Genomic DNA, 16,425 nt, shown 5'->3' with positions numbered 1-16,425 from the left:
GCGCGCGACCCAGTAGTGCATCGCGCTACAACAGCTTCTCGGCTATCTCATACCCAGCAATCCTTACTGGCTAGCAATATTACTACAGGGTGATCGCCTTTTCACAGCATGTTGAACTCCGCGCGCGCTTGCTAGTTCATTGCATTTGCACGCTCCAAATATTCCAAGAATGCAATTGTACCGCGTACCACGTGATACGATTCAGCCAATCAGAGAACAACAATCTGCAAAGTTAAAGCTACGCAGTTTTATAAGGCCTAAAATATGACTTTTCGCGATAATTCAAAATCTACGTTGTTTTCAATTTCCCCCCTGGGGGGGAAACGTTATTTTTGCGAAACGAACATTTTGCAAAAAACCGGAAGACGCTATCTCTTTTACTTTCAAAGTTAGGCTCCAGCCAGTAAGGTTTCTTGGGTACCAGGACGCGCGCCGAGTTGGACTCGTCCGCGTCGACGGTCCAATATATGGAACAGATATTTTACGAGTATCACATTCACCCGTTAAGGGTCACGACGTGATACAACGTATGTCAACTCTTACTGGGCGGCACTCAGCCTGTCATTCCGCCTAATCTTTATTCGGTATAATGTTTATGAACATAATAGCCTGGGGATCCCAGCTAGGTAAGTCAACTCGAGACAAAATTTCACAAAAAATAAGGGGGAACTGATTGTAAATTTGATTCACGATGTCAATCCTTCGCAGCTCGGTGAGGCACAGTGGTGCATCTCGCCGATCTACCGAAGGTGGTTGCGAGAAGCATTATTTGATGCGCGCGCGACCCAGTAGTGCATCGCGCTACAAATTGTAAATCTTAACTGTTAACGAAGAATATAAATTTATCTACTAAATCAGAAAAAAATTATCTCCTAAATCAGAAAAGGATCTTGGAGTTCTAACTACCAGAAACCTGGACTGGAGTGACCATATAGATAAGTCCGTGAAAAAAGCAAAGTCTGTTATAGGCTGGATCAAACGAAGCTTGATCTGCCGTAACAAATTTGTTATGCTATATTTCTACCGAGCTCTAGTTCGACCTCACATCGAATACGCTGTGCAAGTGTGGAATCTACCAGCAGAGCACGGAAACTGGAGGACTATTAAGAAGATAGAAGATGTTCAGAGAGATTTTACACGAATAATCGACGGGATTGGTATCCTACCATACGATGAGAGACTGAGAATCCTTCAGTTAACAACACTACTGAAGCGCCGTATGAGGGGTGATCTTATTGAAACCTTTAAAATAACGACGGGTAAAGTGGACTATGGACAAGATCTTTTCAGGATATATCACGTAGCGGTACCAAGATCCTAAAAGATAAAAGAGGAAATCAGGTCCTCAGTAACCGTGTTGCCAATTACTGGAACAAAGTACCAAGTTCGGTTAAAGAAGCCAGTTTAGTAGACGCATTCAAAGCTCGACTTCAATGTTATAAAACTGAACTGATAGCGAGTGGAGCATCGTCAAAGGGTCACTTCTGGGATCTCGGCGAAACCGGCCTTGATGTCAAAAATAAATACATGTGACCATGATTCATATGCATATTTCATGTCTAATAACCCATTGATTGCCAAATACCGTGGAATCAATGTTTCTTGATTGTTAATTTCAGAACTACATGTTAACGTCCTTAAAATAATTAATCATTACATATTCCGGATAGGAACATTTTTCTTTTTTATAAATATTGTGCGAACTGCAATAGCGTAGAGTGCAGTTGGGTTTCAAGTTTTGTCGAGATGGCTATGTGGCCATAATCCTATTATTATTATTATAAAGGGTCTCAATAAGAGGTCTCGACTGCCTAGGCGTCAAACCTTGGCAGTCGGTAGTTTCCCTCTGGCCCGGGATCAGCTGACCCTAGGGACCAGAGGGTAAAGGTGTAGAGGCTATGTGTATCTACAAATCTTTCGAGGTTGTTTTTACAAGAGACAGGGCTTGCTACGCAAGGGAAGAAAACCGGGAGAAACAATCACAAATTATACAAATAAATATTATAAAACCTAGCAAAAAGAAATTCAAACAATCCTACACTACTACAAATGTTTATTACATACTACAATGTAATACACGATAAATCAATGCTATATAATCAAGAAACAGGGCTTGCAGGGCAAGGGACGGAACACAGGGACTGGCTACGGAGTGTATAAAACAGTGATTCAGCAAGTACCCATTGGGTATTGCTGAATCTGACCCACAAAATACCACAATCAATACAAGAATATACAATATTTAAACAAACATCATGTTTATACAAGAATCAGGGCATGCAGAGCAAGAGAAGAAGAATAAGAGAAAAACTCCAACACATGTATACCCCTTAGTCCATTAAATAACAATAATTACTTGTACACAAAACTGTATTTAATATAAAATACATAACAATTACACAGTCTACCCAATATACGGGTTAAAAATTGTATAAACAAGAGACAGGGCTTGCATAGCAAGGGAAGAGAAATAAGAGGACCAGGTAAAAAGTGTTTATTACAGTATCCAGTGAAGAATAAACTAAATATAGAGTATCTACAGTGTATTATACTCTCAATAATATCATATGTCTAAGACCATCCTGAGAATTCTGGCTGATCCTAGCAGAGCTGTCTTCTGGAGATTAGAGATGCTCAGATTGCAGTGGACTGCGTCGAGGTGTTTACGAAAGTTAATGGTGATAGTTCCTAATGCGCCTATCACCACAGGGACGATTGTGACCTTTCGTAAATTCCAGTTCTTCTTAATTTCTCTTTTTAGGTCTTGATATTTCAGTATCTTTTCTTGTTCTCTATCCAGGATCCGGGTATCTCCTGGGACTGCAACGTCAATGATGGTTGCTGCGTTGGTTACCTTGTCTACCAGGAGGAGATCCGGTCTGCAGTGTTCGATAACGTGGTCCGACTGGACATGGAAGTCCCACAATATCTTGACTTTTTCGTTCTCCAGCACCTTCTCTGCCCGGTGTTCGTACCACCTTTTACTGCGTGGGAAGCCGTATTCCTTGCACAGACTCCAGTGCAATGCGGCAGCTACTTTGTCATGCCGACACTTATATTCTGTCTGTGAAAGTTTTGGGCACCCATTCAGTATGTGGTCTATTGTCTCGTAATGATTTCTGCAGAGTCTGCAGAGGGGAGAAGAGCCAGGTGTTTTGTCAATCCTGTGCTTCACATAATTCGTCCTAAGTGCTTGGTCTTGGGCTGCTATCAACAATCCTTCTGTCTCCTTCTTCAAGTCTTGTTGAGTGAGCCAGTTCCAAGAGGTTAACGGGTCCGCTATACCCATCATCTGCCTTGGGAACTGTCCGTGCATCACTTTAGCAGTCCACTTCTCCTTGCGGATTTCCTCGCGTTGTGTTCGGTCGATATCTTTCTCTATCTCTTCACCCAAGAGTATCTTGTCTTTGACAAAGTAGTCCTTCAGAGCAATCAGTTCTGGGTCTCTACTTCTCACCACATAAGTGGTGAGTGCATTCTCCTCTCTCTTTACGACTTCCTCTATACTATGTAGCCCACGGCCACCCAGTTGACGGCTTACGTATAACCGATCAACATCTCCTTGGGGGTGGTGAGCTCCATTTATCCTCATAAGTTTCCGGGTCTTGACATCTAAGGCTTTGGTCTCTCCAGCATTCCATGAGAGAATTCCAGCTCCATATCTTATCACAGGTACAGCCCAGGTGTTAATTGCTTGTATACTATTCCTGCCATGAAGCTGGGATTTTAAAACCTTTTTAACTCTTCTGATATACTCCTTTGTAACCAGTGCTTTCATCTCTTTGTGCAGTATATCATTGGCTTCTAGTATTCCCAGATACTTATAGCCCTCGTCCTCCAACTCATGGATCTGTTCACCTGTGGGTAGGGAGATGCCTTCGAAAACGGCTCTTGCTCCCTTCTTCACCTTCACCACGGCACATTTCTCTAGTCCGAATTCCATTTTTATGTCACTGCTGAACTCTGCTGTGGTATTAACCAGTGTTTGCATTTCGTCTTCACTCTCGGCATACAACTTGAGGTCGTCCATGTATAGCCTATGTGACACTTTCGGTCGACCTCCCTTCTCCAGAGAGTATCCTATGTCATGCTTATTCAAAAGAATGGATAGGGGTATAAGACTCATGATAAAGTGAATAGGTGATACTGAGTCTCCTTGGAATAGACCTCTATTAATTTTAATTCTCCCAAGGGAAACTTTACCAAGCATCAGGTTAACATACGATTGTTTGAAGGAGGCTTCAAACAGATCTATGATGGATGAAGAGATACCACACATGGTCAAACAAGACAGAATCCAAGAGTGTGGGACGCTATCATACGCCTTCTTGTAGTCTATAAACGTCATGTTCAGGTTCCGCTTCCTTCGTTTACAGTTCTTCAGAATGAGTTTGTCTATCATTAACTGTTCTTTACATCCTCTGCTCTTCTTCTTGCACCCTTTCTGCTCAGGGGGGAGGAGTTTTTGCTGGTCTAAATGGTTGTATATGGAATCTGAGATTAGACCAGTGAACAGTTTCCACATAGCTGATAAGCATGTAATAGGTCTGAAATTGCCTGGGATGGGTCCTTTGGAGTGGTCCTTTATGAGCAGGTACGTGCGTCCCAATGTCATCCAGTCAGGGATATCAGCGTTGGTTAGGCAATTCATAAGTTGATCTGCAATCCTATTGTGGAGTTCTTTAAAGTGCTTTATCCAATAAGCATGCAGTCCGTCTGTACCAGGAGAGGACCAATTGGTCATTTTCTTCACTCTATCTGCAACCAGGGTGTTAGTTATAACAAACTGTCGCTGTTCATCTGCTGAGGCTAGTGCTGTTCTGACATCCGGTAACCATTCAGCATCACTGTTATGTTCAACCGGCTGCTCCCATATGTTCTTCCAGAACTTCAAACAAGAATCCTTGTCAGCCTCAGGGTGGGAGATATCCTGTTCTTCAGGGTTTGTTTGAAGGTTTCTGTAGAACTGCCTCTGGTTGTTTCCAAACAACTTGTTCTGGTGGTATCGTTCGCATCTTTTATTAAATCTCTTTATCTTAGCTGCTTTTGCACGAAGACGTTGCTTGAGCTCCTCAATGATGCATGATATACCCTTTTTCTTCAACAGGGGGTGACGTCTGTTGAGCCCTTCTAGTATTTTTTGTTTAAGGGTAATACCTTTCTTCTTCTCCTCAAGATAAGAGATGTCTTTCCTCACCTGGGTAATCTTATCTTCGATTCTTCTTTTCCATAGCGGAGTTTTCCGCTTCTCTGCATTCTTATTTGCAGGTTTTTCACCAAGTCTTTCGCTGACTAAATGTGCTCCTGCAAGCAATAGAGTGTTGGTTTCAGTGATTGAAGAAGTAGGAATCTCTGCTATACATGAGTTGATGAGAGATGTTTCCTCCATAAGCTTCTTTCTGTTCACATGTCTCAGGGGCTTGGTTTCTATCACTGAAGGGTCTTCTAAGAGGGTTTTTAGCCGCTCAATGATTGCCTCCTTGTCAAAATCAGGTACCGTTGCGGTGGGGGTGAGTTCTTCGGCGGCAACAGTTGGGATAGTTGCATCCCTCAACGTCCTGATTGCTTGGGAGACTGTGGGTAGAGCTTGAGTTGTCGTTGTTGGAGCCTCTTCCACTACGCTAGGTGGAAGAGTACCTCGAATCTCCAGTAGTTCTATGTCTGAGAGGAGATTATTATTTCTGATTGACCTTGCTTGGTCTGCCAATCTTTGTTCTGTACAAGTGAAGAGTCCGGCATCATCCCACAGTGACCGGAGTCTCCTTCTGTAACCAGAGCGGGATGGTTGGCTCTGGTAATACAGCGTCATGAGCTGTATGTTGTCCTCCTTGCTCCACGTGTGACGAGTGGAAGTCTCAGTGCGAGCCTTCCTCTCACGGCGAGTTGGAGGGGCGATGTTAGGTTGTTGATCCTGCTCTGACCCATTAGTAGGGAGAGTAGGAGAGTTTGAAAAATTTGAGAGAGAATTCATATCATAACTTGATATACCCCCTAGAGAGTTGGCAGGGAAAACAGAGCACTGAGCGTTGCCCCGCGTCGCCCAGCTCCCCAGGTAGCTACCTCCTGGGTAGTAGACCCGTTAGTAACCATTTAACCCATGGCCACACATCCTTTTGTCACGAGTCCACAACTTAAGATTGGGGGACATCTGCGGGTCAGTCCATGCCCGGAAAGAAAACCACTAGGTGTCAATTGCACCTAGTCAAGAAACCAAGAGCTAGAGCAGAAGGATAAAAGATTTTTACCAACGAGAGTCAAGAAAGGGAATTAACCGGGGGACAAGTAACACCAAATACAAGGATATATATAACATAATTTCAATTACAATGTAATTACTAATACAATGGGTATGGTAAATGGTAACACTATAAATAGTAATTATTTATTAAGGATGGAGAATCTTTCAGTACTGACCGTCTATGCTGCTATGATAACGAATAAATATATAATAAGGGGATAAATCTTAAAATACTGCTGTTTCAGTCACAGATACTTTTCTTGGTTTTTCCATTTTGTGCTTTTTTTGTCTTTTTTGTTTTTAACTTTTTTTTGTAATTTTCTTTCTTTTTTTTTTGTTCCTTCCTAAACATGAATTTTAAGCAATTACAAAATCTCACGACAACATTAAATGATGTTGAGAAGGACAATAGAGCCTGAGGTTCTGGTGGTCTACAGGTGTTTCACCAGCTGTTTGGTCAAGTTCTAGCCCGTTACTTGGACTAGTAACGGGGGAACTAACAGTGTTAATAGTTTAAACTTTGTGCTATAACTGAACCTCAGGAAGAAGACATCTGGCAATGCCAGGGAGTGAGTAGCTCTAGCCGGCAGCCATCCAATGGACTGCTGCCGTTACCGACCCCGGGGGTGCTGACCACGAGTATCAGCCTCGGACCCACTACTCACTAGCTCTGGTGTTCTGAGCGGGGGCCTTATTATTATTATTATTACTAATTGTAGGTAATTATTAAAGTATATTAAATTATGTAGGTTTTTTCCCGATTTTGACCCGGGGCCGGGATATACTTAATAGTATACTTTACTATACTAATATGGTTGCCCCCAGTGGTATTAGCTACTGGACAGCTTGAAGTAGGTTACAGATATCAAAATTCACCAAAAACCAATAACCTAATATCTGATTGGCAAGACAGAAATTATCCTTCGCCATTCGCTATAATGTATAATTGATAATAGGTGAAGGCCAATGAGTTACTGGGCCGCGCTCAGCCTGTCATTCCGCCTAATCTCTATTCGTTATGTTAATGAACATAATAGCCTGGGGTCCCCAGGTAACCAATGAGTCGCTACTACAAAATGTAGTACCCGTGGTACGTACGTACGTACGTGCGCGCGTCCGGATTTGCGTCACCCACATTACTAAACTATTTACAGCGTCTTCCAACTCTTGGTAAAAGAAGACCGTTTATAAGAGTAGTGACAGCCATCGTGTCAGCGGGCATCGTAATGCATGGCACTTTGGAATTAAGATGCATAAGTGATCCCTTTATTGAAAGATCTATCTTGCGGAATGAAAATTAATCAGTAGACTGTAATCGACCAGGATTTAACCATATTTTATAATTGAAAAACACGAGAAATACGAACACTAATCAAGGGTTAAAAGTGGCTTTCAACATCACAATATAACAATAAATAAACCTAGGTAAAACGATAGGCAATCAGATAGACATTTCTCTGGCGAAGAAAAGTTCATTTACTGTGTTTGATCTTATGGAGAAGATATCCTATCTGATGTCTCATAACTGGTTGTCCATGTTTTGTTTTGGCTGTCATTTTCTTCTTGTAAATAGCTCTTTGGCCTTGCCGTTTTGTCATCTCTTCCTTTTTTTCTTCGTCACCTTTTTCAGCTATGTTTTGAGCCCTTTCCTCTTTTACCTGTTCGATTAAAAAGTAAAGGAAATGTAAGAATGCTTCGGATAATAGTAAAATGATACGTACAATAAATAGATCTTATTAACAAAACAAACATACGATAAAATTCCTTACAAAGAGGACGTTAATGCACTAATAATCACAATACTGCCCTAACAAAACAACAAAACATACCTTAGCAGATTGTTTCTGAGCAACTTTCAACAGGTCAGTCTTCTTCTTATCCCCATCAGTCTCTCTCACATCTTGATAGAGCCCCGCCTCTATCCGGGCTTTTTTCAGCTCCCTCAGAGCTTTCCACTTGTGTTTCCCTATTGGTATGTGGATCTGGGCCTGGTCTCCTTTTAGCTTTCCTAGTCTTCTTTTTGAGGGGTTGTGATGGGGGTTTCCCCCTCGTTGTGTCTTGTTGTTTGTCTTCATATTGTCTTGGTTACGTCATGTTTTCTAGAGCTAAGCAGGGTAGTTATTTTACAGATGTCTGCTGACTAGTGATTTAGAAATTACGAATTTTAATTTAAAACTGAAATTCATGTTGCGATGTACTTATTATATCCTAAAAGAAAAGCACGATATCAAACAAAGTTGGTCAAGAGATCAATTATTATCAAATTACAAAATTTACAAAATAAAAGAAGGAAATATAATATTTAGAGACGCTCTCATCTTTGCACATGTCACCCTTTACAACACGTATCAGCTAATACAATATGATAACAGCCCGTCTGTTAGCTCAACAACTCAAACGGGGACAACACCTAGCAATACGGATTCTCTCCGAGTTCCTTGACTCTTAAGAACCAACTGGGAGTTGGTTTTGCTTGAAAGTCCAGTACTTCACTCTGATACTGTCCAGATCTTTTAACTTTTCGAATACCTGTGGAAAAGAAATGGTTCAGTAAAATTCAATAGAAATCTCAGAAAATAACAAATCAATCAGTTCATTAGGATGGTATTTTGTCGTCACATTGTCCCCCAATCTAAATCATAAATGCTGCGTTTGCTCAATATTCTTACGTTGCTAGCAGCGGTGTTGTTGCCCTCTTCTACATGTATGTCAGCTAGTGTACTAAGAAGGAAGGGAGATGGAATGTGGGACTCGTTCATACCTCCGCATAACTCCTGAGAGAAGGGGTCTGTTAAAATACACAGATAACTCACTGTACACACATTACACACAACTCTTGAGAGAAGGGGTGTTAGTGAGTTCTAGTAAATGGCATAATGGGGGCCATTTTAGAAAATACAGTGGAAGAAGTAAACTTCGAGCGTATTGTAAATTTGTGATTTAAGTGTAAGCTTGTTCGGATTATAACCGTAAATTGAGAACTAATAGTGTATACAATATACATACACTATTATACTTAAAATTAACTGCATTTAGTGGTATTGTATATGTAGAGCATTATTATAGTGCATTCTGTGTGATTTATAATAGAACATTAATGGATGAAATGCAGAAGCTGGAACGAAAACACAAGGAAGCATACCTTGAAAGAGGGGAAGTCTGAGTATTTCATCTTGTTCTTCTTGATGATTCCTCGAGCGTAGTTCCAGGAGGACTCGTTGTTGGGAGCTTTCTTGATGTAAGTGCCAGCGTACTCCAGCTCCTTATTGACAGTTTCTTTACTCCACCCTTGCTGGTATAATCATTGGTCGTAAGTAGAATAAAAAAAGACCTATTTGACGTGATCAGTCAAATGAGATTGGATAATTAAACCTGCAATTTTTACCAGTGGGCCCAAATTCCACTGTTTTGACTGCAATTTTCTTGAATGATCATGAGGATGGCACTGAAAGTTTTATTTTCAAACAAAGCTGTGATAATCAAATAATGGGAGTTAACACTTTTTGGTAGGTACAAATGTTGCAATAAGGGCACTCACTGAATTTTCAATGACAAAGTATCGGTGATTCCAAGCTGAGTTGTTCCTCAAATCTTTTGTTAACAATTCGTCAATATACTCGAGTTCTTTATCCCAGATTTTATATTGAGATAGCACCTGTGAATTTATTTAGTCATAGGGTTTAAATACGAAATAGCAACAAAAATAAAGTATAATTTACGTAACTTATCATAGACATGATCTTCTAAAACTGAAATAATGCATAGAAAAGAAAACAAAGTAGGAGTAACACAAGAAACATCAGCTTGCTCACCCATTGTCGGTGATCCCATGCGTGGTAATTCTTAGCGTCACTTGACAGGGTGTATTCAGTGAGTTCTAGCTCTCCAGATGGATCTCCTTTCATCTCTATAATACATCTTCTGTGATGCCACACCTGGATAGTGTAGTGTTACTTAGGTTACTAGCGTTACTAAGGATACTTGTACAGAACAGGATGCTAGATGAACGGTTATCATGGCGACTTGAAATTAATCTCCTTTCTGACCTTGGTAGTTTATGAAATATTAATGTATGAACAGGCTCCGACCAACTTGATAGCTCTTATCCTGGACTGACCTGGTAGTTTTTCGGTTGATCGTCGATTACGGATTCTGTGAACGTCATTTCGTCTTGGAGATCCCTGATGTAGATAAAATGATCGTGAATATTTATAGAAAACCGGACGAAAAAAACAGAAAATTATTTGCAAAATGGGTTTAAAACTTCTAAGTAAAGCTCCACAAAAAACTAAGACTCACACTTTAAGATGTCTGAGGATTTCCCGCCTATAGTGCCAGACTGTGTAGTTAGCAGCATTACACTCTATAGCGTCTGTGGTGAGGGCCAGTGCACGCTCGCTGTACTCTTTATTCTGCATTATAGCCGCCATGTAGCTGTACACATCTTTGAACCTGATGATTATTTCGATTTCTAGGTATTATAATTGGTTCGTCGATAAGTGGAAAAAGAAGTTTTATTCTGGCATATTGATATGCAGTTGTCATCTGATAATGTGATCAGTTTAAAACGCCACCAAGAAAAAAGTTTTTTTTTCTTTGATAAAATACGAGCCTACCTATCAGAGTACATGATCTGAACAACCGGCTCATTCTCACTGTACGGCAGCGGAATGGGAGTTATATCCTTCCAATCTGGTTTATCAGCGTAGAAAGTCATTCCACTGTGCTAGGAGTGAGGAGATTAATAAAAAGAGAAATATATATTATAGATAAGAGTTGATAAGATAACGAATTAAGTCCCACTTGCACTTGACGTGACTATTTTCAAGAACATGTTGTATAATTTAATTCGTTAATTTTTCAAGGATACACAGAATATCACATATTATAAATAAAATTTAAATAAGTTATATTATTAACTCTATATTCACCCTACCATAGAACTGATGAACAAAATTTAAAACAGGATAAAATAAATGTTGGTCATGAGTGATAAATACAGTAAAAATATGTCAATTCTATCATCAAAAATCAACTTCTGTAAACCTATAAGATTGAAGCCCCTTTCCAATGAAAATTAGGTCGCAATTCTAAATACTTCATGACTCATAGATGACTAACTTCATTAGATAAGTCTGAATTACCACGTTCTTCATTAGGTGTTCTGGAAACATAACGTGCATTAAAGCAGTAGAAGGGTTTGGGCAACTTTGCGTTGATATACTTAGTAAACCCAAACTCATCAGTGCGAGTAAACACCAGAGAAATAGTATTATCTTGAGGCGGTATCACCAGCAGAGGTTCCTTATCGGAGTGAGATATGAAAGATACATATCCTCCAGCGTCCACATCGTACTCTGGATGTACCTCCGTATGGTAAAATATATGAAGGAGATCAGGAAGGTTGTCAACTTCTTGGTCACAGAGAAGAGAGTAAAACCCATGATCCCATCGTGATACTGATGATGATATCATTCCAAAGGGTTTATTGGAAAAATCATCGCAGTCTGGATCGTCGTAATTGGTAGAAAGAGGTAGCCCAGTAAAATGGGATAAAAGTAGAGCAAATGCATCAGTCTTCAATAATTCCATAAACTCTAACACTGTGGCACTTTGTTTGTTACACACTTGGTACTTTTTCTTGTCTCTGGGACCAACTGTCGCCCAATCCATAGATTGTAGAGCCGCACATAGAGCAGAATATTTCTCAGGATTGAGAAACTCTCCAAGAGATACTTCGGAATCCTCTTGGAATTTTTCCTGAACCTCTGAGCTGATTTCCAAGTTGAGATACTTGAGGGATATCCAAGATTTTAGTACATCAAGGTCACTATCCATGGGCAGTATTGGCAGCATAACAAATTCATCGACAATTGGATTAACAATTGGGGAATCTTCTGAGTGGAACCAACCACTAATAGACCACCTAATATCGTCCTCAAGTATCTCAGAAACTTGATGCCATGATTTTGCTGAAACTTCAAACCAACTAAATGTATTAAATTTAGGACACAAAGATTTCCCTACGTCTGTTGGATTTCCATCTTTGTCTGAGTTGAACAAATCCAGAGTACCACCAGATTCAGGACTCCATGTTTTAGGAACTAAGTACAGAATAAAAGCTGTATGTCTTGTATTCAAGCAATCTGAATGGCAAAGTAAATTATCGTGTTGCATGAACTTTATTCCATGCATATCCACTGTGTTGTTGAAAGATGAAGATGTTACTTTTTCAATGACAGTTTTAACTTCAGTGTAGATGAAATCTCTGACTGCTGAAATGCAGGGCGTTTTAACATCATTAAGATCAATTGTCTGGTGGAGGGACAGTAGATCATTTTCTTTAAATGTAAAGTCCATGTTTTGAATCTCTTCTAGTAATCCCATGGCAGAGTCATTCTTCAGGATGTCATGAAAGGTGCACACTTTAAACGGATCCACATTCAAATTGTAACATTCAGTTTTAGAAGCCTTTTGTGATTGCCCATAATGTTCTTTTAGGCTTGATATTACATCATCCTGCTCAAGTCCATTCAGGAAATGCATACTAGGAAAAATTTTGCGTTTCTTTGCCACCGCCATTTCACCTTGTTACTAACAAAAAGGAGTACTTTGAGTGATAATTTTGTATGTTAATGTCAAAATGAAAATATAACAAAGCCCTATTTATCAAATCAATCTCACAACTTTTTATAGAACTGCAGAACCTCACACAGTACCAGAAGTAAGTAATATGTAATCCCAAAGTCTACCCAAATTTCCTTCAGTGGAAGGACCATATTGAAGGGAGCCTCTTCGTTCTCTCCAGCTCAAAATACGAACCAAGATGACATATATCAGAAAAGTGTATCATACTTGTAGAATTTGAAAACCGTGTGAGCTCTGAGCTACAAGCCGTGTTTAATGATTTTTAGACCTCATAGCAAATAAAAGATGTAGACGTTGTAAATATGTTTTAAGGCGCCATGACCCCATTGCCTGTTGGTGCATATGGTCTTAGGTAAAAGGAGCACCGCCCGATGAGCCGTACTGTATTCCCTATATGTATACGGCCCTATGCATATGTATCCATTTTATCACGCAATCACAACTTTGAACATGTGGCAACATTGAACATGCGGCAAAAACCTTGCAAAGTGTAATATTATCAAAATTGCCAAAAAATTAATAGTTCGCGAGGTGCGGCAAAGCGGCAAAGTCCTTCAATCAAAATTAATATATTTATTAATACAAATTACTTGAAATACTAATTTCAACTTTTGTAAGAAAATAACAAGCTCAAAATGCAAAAACAATGTTGTTTTATTTGTCCGCAAAAAGCAGAATAGCGTGAATAGTATAGCTTTATCAAAATACCTTGATCGAACGTGCAATCTTTTGACGGATGTTACATGTCTAAATTTCTTCGAAGTAGCGCGCGCAGATGGCAAGTGCTACGAAGTAGCGCGCGCCGGGCCAGACTTGTAGGTTTACAACCTACCAGGACGTGTGCCGAGTTGGACTCGTCGACGGTCCAATATATGGAACAGATATTTTAAGAGTATCACCCGTTAAGGCCAGACCATTAACAATGGTCAAGCAATCTTAAGCGATTCACGATCACCGTTACATTTTGGTCGTCGAACGCCAACTTATAACTTATAGTGCAAAATCAAGCAAGTTATAAACATACTTCATACGATACATATCAAATTTGCCTCTGCACTTTGTAGCCCCGCGTCGCACGAACGAGTTCGCGGCTTTCACCACTTAGTGAAACGAAAATGAAGGTCACGACGTGTTAGACGCTTAAATCATAGCTAGCTGTCATGTATGTAGCTGTGTGTGGCGCTTTTTTTCAAGCTCCTGGAATAATAAAGTAATTTGTAGCGCAATGCGTTACTGTGCCGCGCCGCACACTCAATTATGCTTTAAAAAAAGTAAAGTAAAATTTATGACATCACATCATCACACATGTCTACAAACTATCATCGCACTGTGTGAAAAAATATTATATAATAAATATTTCCCCACCAACATTAATTAATTATCAAATACAATATTAAAAAAACAAATTCATCAAAAACATTATCCTATTTTAAAAACTTCCCAGTGGAATAAAGATTTATAAAACGCTTCTTTGCCACATAAGGATGGAACCAAAGATAATTGTTATGTTTCTCTTTATTACTGACATAACTGGCTCCCTCAATTCTTACTAAAACTTCATTAGAAACATTCCAAAAAAAGCAATCATTTGTAATACTTTTAGAAATCATATCTATCTTATATCCTTCTAATTTAATTTTAAAACCTAAAACTGTCACAGAGTTCTTGACGTCCGGAGGGAGTTTGTTCCAATATGGAATAACTCGCTCCGGGAGAAAAGACTTCTGGATATTCTTGACCTTTGTCACACTTTTACTACATCTATTGGATGAAACCAGATTAAGACCTGATCTGCTTGGTCTGAACAAGTCTGAACCATAATCAGTCATACCATTAATAACCTTAAAAGCTTCAATAAGGTCCCAACGTATTCACCGCTCTGCCAGCGTTGTCAAATTGAGGATTTCCAGTCTACGGCTGTAAGGAAGAGTACCCACCTCATCAATCAGACGGGTAAACCGCCTCTGGACGCTCTTCAGCTCCAAAACAGTCCCCCAACTTCCATGAGCCGCAGGTGGATTCCACAATTGGACACAATACTCAAGATGAGGTCTTATTAAAGCTTTATATATATAGCAATCATAACAACCTTTTCTCTAATAACCAAATTCCTTACAATCCAACAAATCATACGATTTGCCTTAGCGATACATGCTTTGATCTGTTCGTTCCAAAGCAGGGAGCTATGGGTAATAACCCCCAAATCTTTTTCCTGTGCAGATACTTCAAGTTCTATACCATTTACCTTATAATTTAAATTAGGATTGTTGTTAAAATTAATGTGCACTACTTTGCACTTGGCAGGATTAAATTGTAAAAGCCAAATACTAAGTAAAACAAAATTTTAAGTAAAACAAAATTTAAATTTTATTGCCATTACAATGAATAATAATATCATAATAAATATAAGTAGACATCCGATAATAAACTTGTTACATCCAGTACAACCCAAGATGTCAGCAGACGCGACTTACAAAAATAAAGAAAGCTAGCATGTTCATTGTTGATAGTTTTTCTAACGAGCATACTTAGGCTGTACGGAAATAGCTTTAATGTTTAATTCTACGTCATATTAAAAACATTACATCATTTTTGTTAGATACAAAAATAAATTTTAAAATAAATAACTCTTTTGCTGCTAAGGCGCGGCACCGCACTGGGTCCACATGTTATACAGCATACAGCGTGTAGCAACACAGCGCTGAAAATATAAGATGATTGAGCTATAACATATAAGCGGTGCGCCGCGCCTAAACCTAAAACCATAAACTTTAAATTGTAAATATTGTCAAGATATTTAAACGAGTTTTGCGAAATAATATGACATGCTGACTTCGTAGGATATTACAATTATACCCGTGCCAGTTCCAAATGTGAGTCAGCGCTTAAACCAAAAGCAGTTGGCAAAAGGAGCCAGTTGCCTGCAAGAGCTTTACTAGCACCCGATTTACCACTTTTGGAGCACAAACTCAAACCTAAAACCGGCCAAGCACAAAAGTATGTTATCGCCACGATTGGGTGGATTGATTCCCAAAATATTTATCAGCACGCAGCACTAATAATATGAAGTTCATTATCGAATTTTAGATATGCCATGGATCGTTTAACACATGTATATATAAAAGGTTATTAAAGAATAATTAATGTTTGGTTGTTGGTATAAATCGATATTAATCAATTATTTAAAATAGTATTTGTGTTTGTTATCATTAACTATTGAGTTACGTTCGATTTAAATATTAAAACACTACTACAATACATTTCACAAAACAAAACGACGGGGACACAGAAAGGAGAAGGACAACACATCACACGGACGGGAACTGCTGCTGTTGACGAGTATCTGATTATATTAATTATGGGTCTCTTGTTCATTAAAATAGGTGTGATCATACTTCTAGAGTATATTGGGCTGACACAGTTGCTGCAAGGTTAACATTGGGGTCCAAAACCGGGAGTGTGATACAACTTATTTTCGCGTTACGTAGTAAGAGATACAAAATATAAGATATAAGATATAAATGACTGCAAGTTTACGG

At 39.3% G+C, this 16,425-nt stretch overlaps 5 protein-coding genes across 6 annotated transcripts in view; 1 reads left to right on the top strand and 4 right to left on the bottom strand.

Moving 5' to 3' along the window:
• The window catches only part of LOC134824161 (rho GTPase-activating protein 19-like), a 120,385-nt gene that overhangs the window by 70,355 nt on the left and 33,605 nt on the right, over window positions 1–16,425 (top strand). The gene's annotated exons all lie outside the window — the stretch shown is intronic.
• Window positions 2,564–5,971, bottom strand: LOC134823604 (uncharacterized). Its single transcript, XM_063835168.1, has one exon. The coding sequence runs from the start codon at window positions 5,969–5,971 to the stop codon at window positions 2,564–2,566; it is 3,408 nt and encodes a 1,135-aa protein (XP_063691238.1).
• LOC134824247 (uncharacterized) lies at window positions 7,608–8,378 on the bottom strand. The gene is made up of 2 exons (XM_063836032.1): window positions 8,068–8,378; window positions 7,608–7,896 (listed from the first exon to the last, which is right to left on the bottom strand). Exons 1-2 carry the CDS (start codon window positions 8,311–8,313, stop codon window positions 7,711–7,713), a joined length of 432 nt encoding a protein of 143 aa, XP_063692102.1. The 5' UTR covers window positions 8,314–8,378; the 3' UTR covers window positions 7,608–7,710.
• LOC134824215 (protein farnesyltransferase/geranylgeranyltransferase type-1 subunit alpha-like) overlaps window positions 8,466–16,425 on the bottom strand; it is a 28,961-nt gene continuing 21,001 nt past the window's right edge. Inside the window, exons 2-9 of the mRNA XM_063835995.1 lie at window positions 10,855–10,966; window positions 10,538–10,690; window positions 10,356–10,419; window positions 10,051–10,173; window positions 9,777–9,893; window positions 9,381–9,530; window positions 8,908–9,012; window positions 8,466–8,767 (exon numbers count right to left, since the gene is read on the bottom strand). Of these exons, the coding sequence (XP_063692065.1) occupies window positions 8,684–8,767; window positions 8,908–9,012; window positions 9,381–9,530; window positions 9,777–9,893; window positions 10,051–10,173; window positions 10,356–10,419; window positions 10,538–10,690; window positions 10,855–10,955 (897 nt within the window). The 5' untranslated portion in view covers window positions 10,956–10,966 and the 3' untranslated portion in view covers window positions 8,466–8,683. The remainder of the gene's footprint in view (window positions 8,768–8,907; window positions 9,013–9,380; window positions 9,531–9,776; window positions 9,894–10,050; window positions 10,174–10,355; window positions 10,420–10,537; window positions 10,691–10,854; window positions 10,967–16,425) is intronic.
• LOC134814348 (prolyl 3-hydroxylase OGFOD1-like) lies at window positions 11,117–12,903 on the bottom strand. The gene has a single exon (XM_063822449.1). The coding sequence runs from the start codon at window positions 12,818–12,820 to the stop codon at window positions 11,345–11,347; it is 1,476 nt and encodes a 491-aa protein (XP_063678519.1). The 5' UTR covers window positions 12,821–12,903; the 3' UTR covers window positions 11,117–11,344.

The sequence above is a fragment of the Bolinopsis microptera genome, chromosome 1 (genome assembly GCF_026151205.1).
Source record: "Bolinopsis microptera isolate Bmic1 chromosome 1, MBARI_Bmic_1.0, whole genome shotgun sequence".
NCBI classification, from domain to species: domain Eukaryota; kingdom Metazoa; phylum Ctenophora; class Tentaculata; order Lobata; family Bolinopsidae; genus Bolinopsis; species Bolinopsis microptera.
Note: the sequence above shows the minus strand (reverse complement) of the source record. Positions and strands in the feature narration are given on the sequence as shown.

Coding starts and splice junctions, on each gene's coding strand:
- LOC134823604 (XM_063835168.1), bottom strand. CDS start 5,971: ATGAATTCTCTCTCAAATTTTTCAAACTCTCCTACTCTCCCTACTAAT.
- LOC134814348 (XM_063822449.1), bottom strand. CDS start 12,820: ATGGCGGTGGCAAAGAAACGCAAAATTTTTCCTAGTATGCATTTCCTG.
- LOC134824247 (XM_063836032.1), bottom strand. CDS start 8,313: ATGAAGACAAACAACAAGACACAACGAGGGGGAAACCCCCATCACAAC. Junction 7,897..8,067: donor CTCAGAAACAATCTGCTAAG/GTATGTTTTGTT, acceptor TTAATCGAACAG/GTAAAAGAGGAAAGGGCTCA.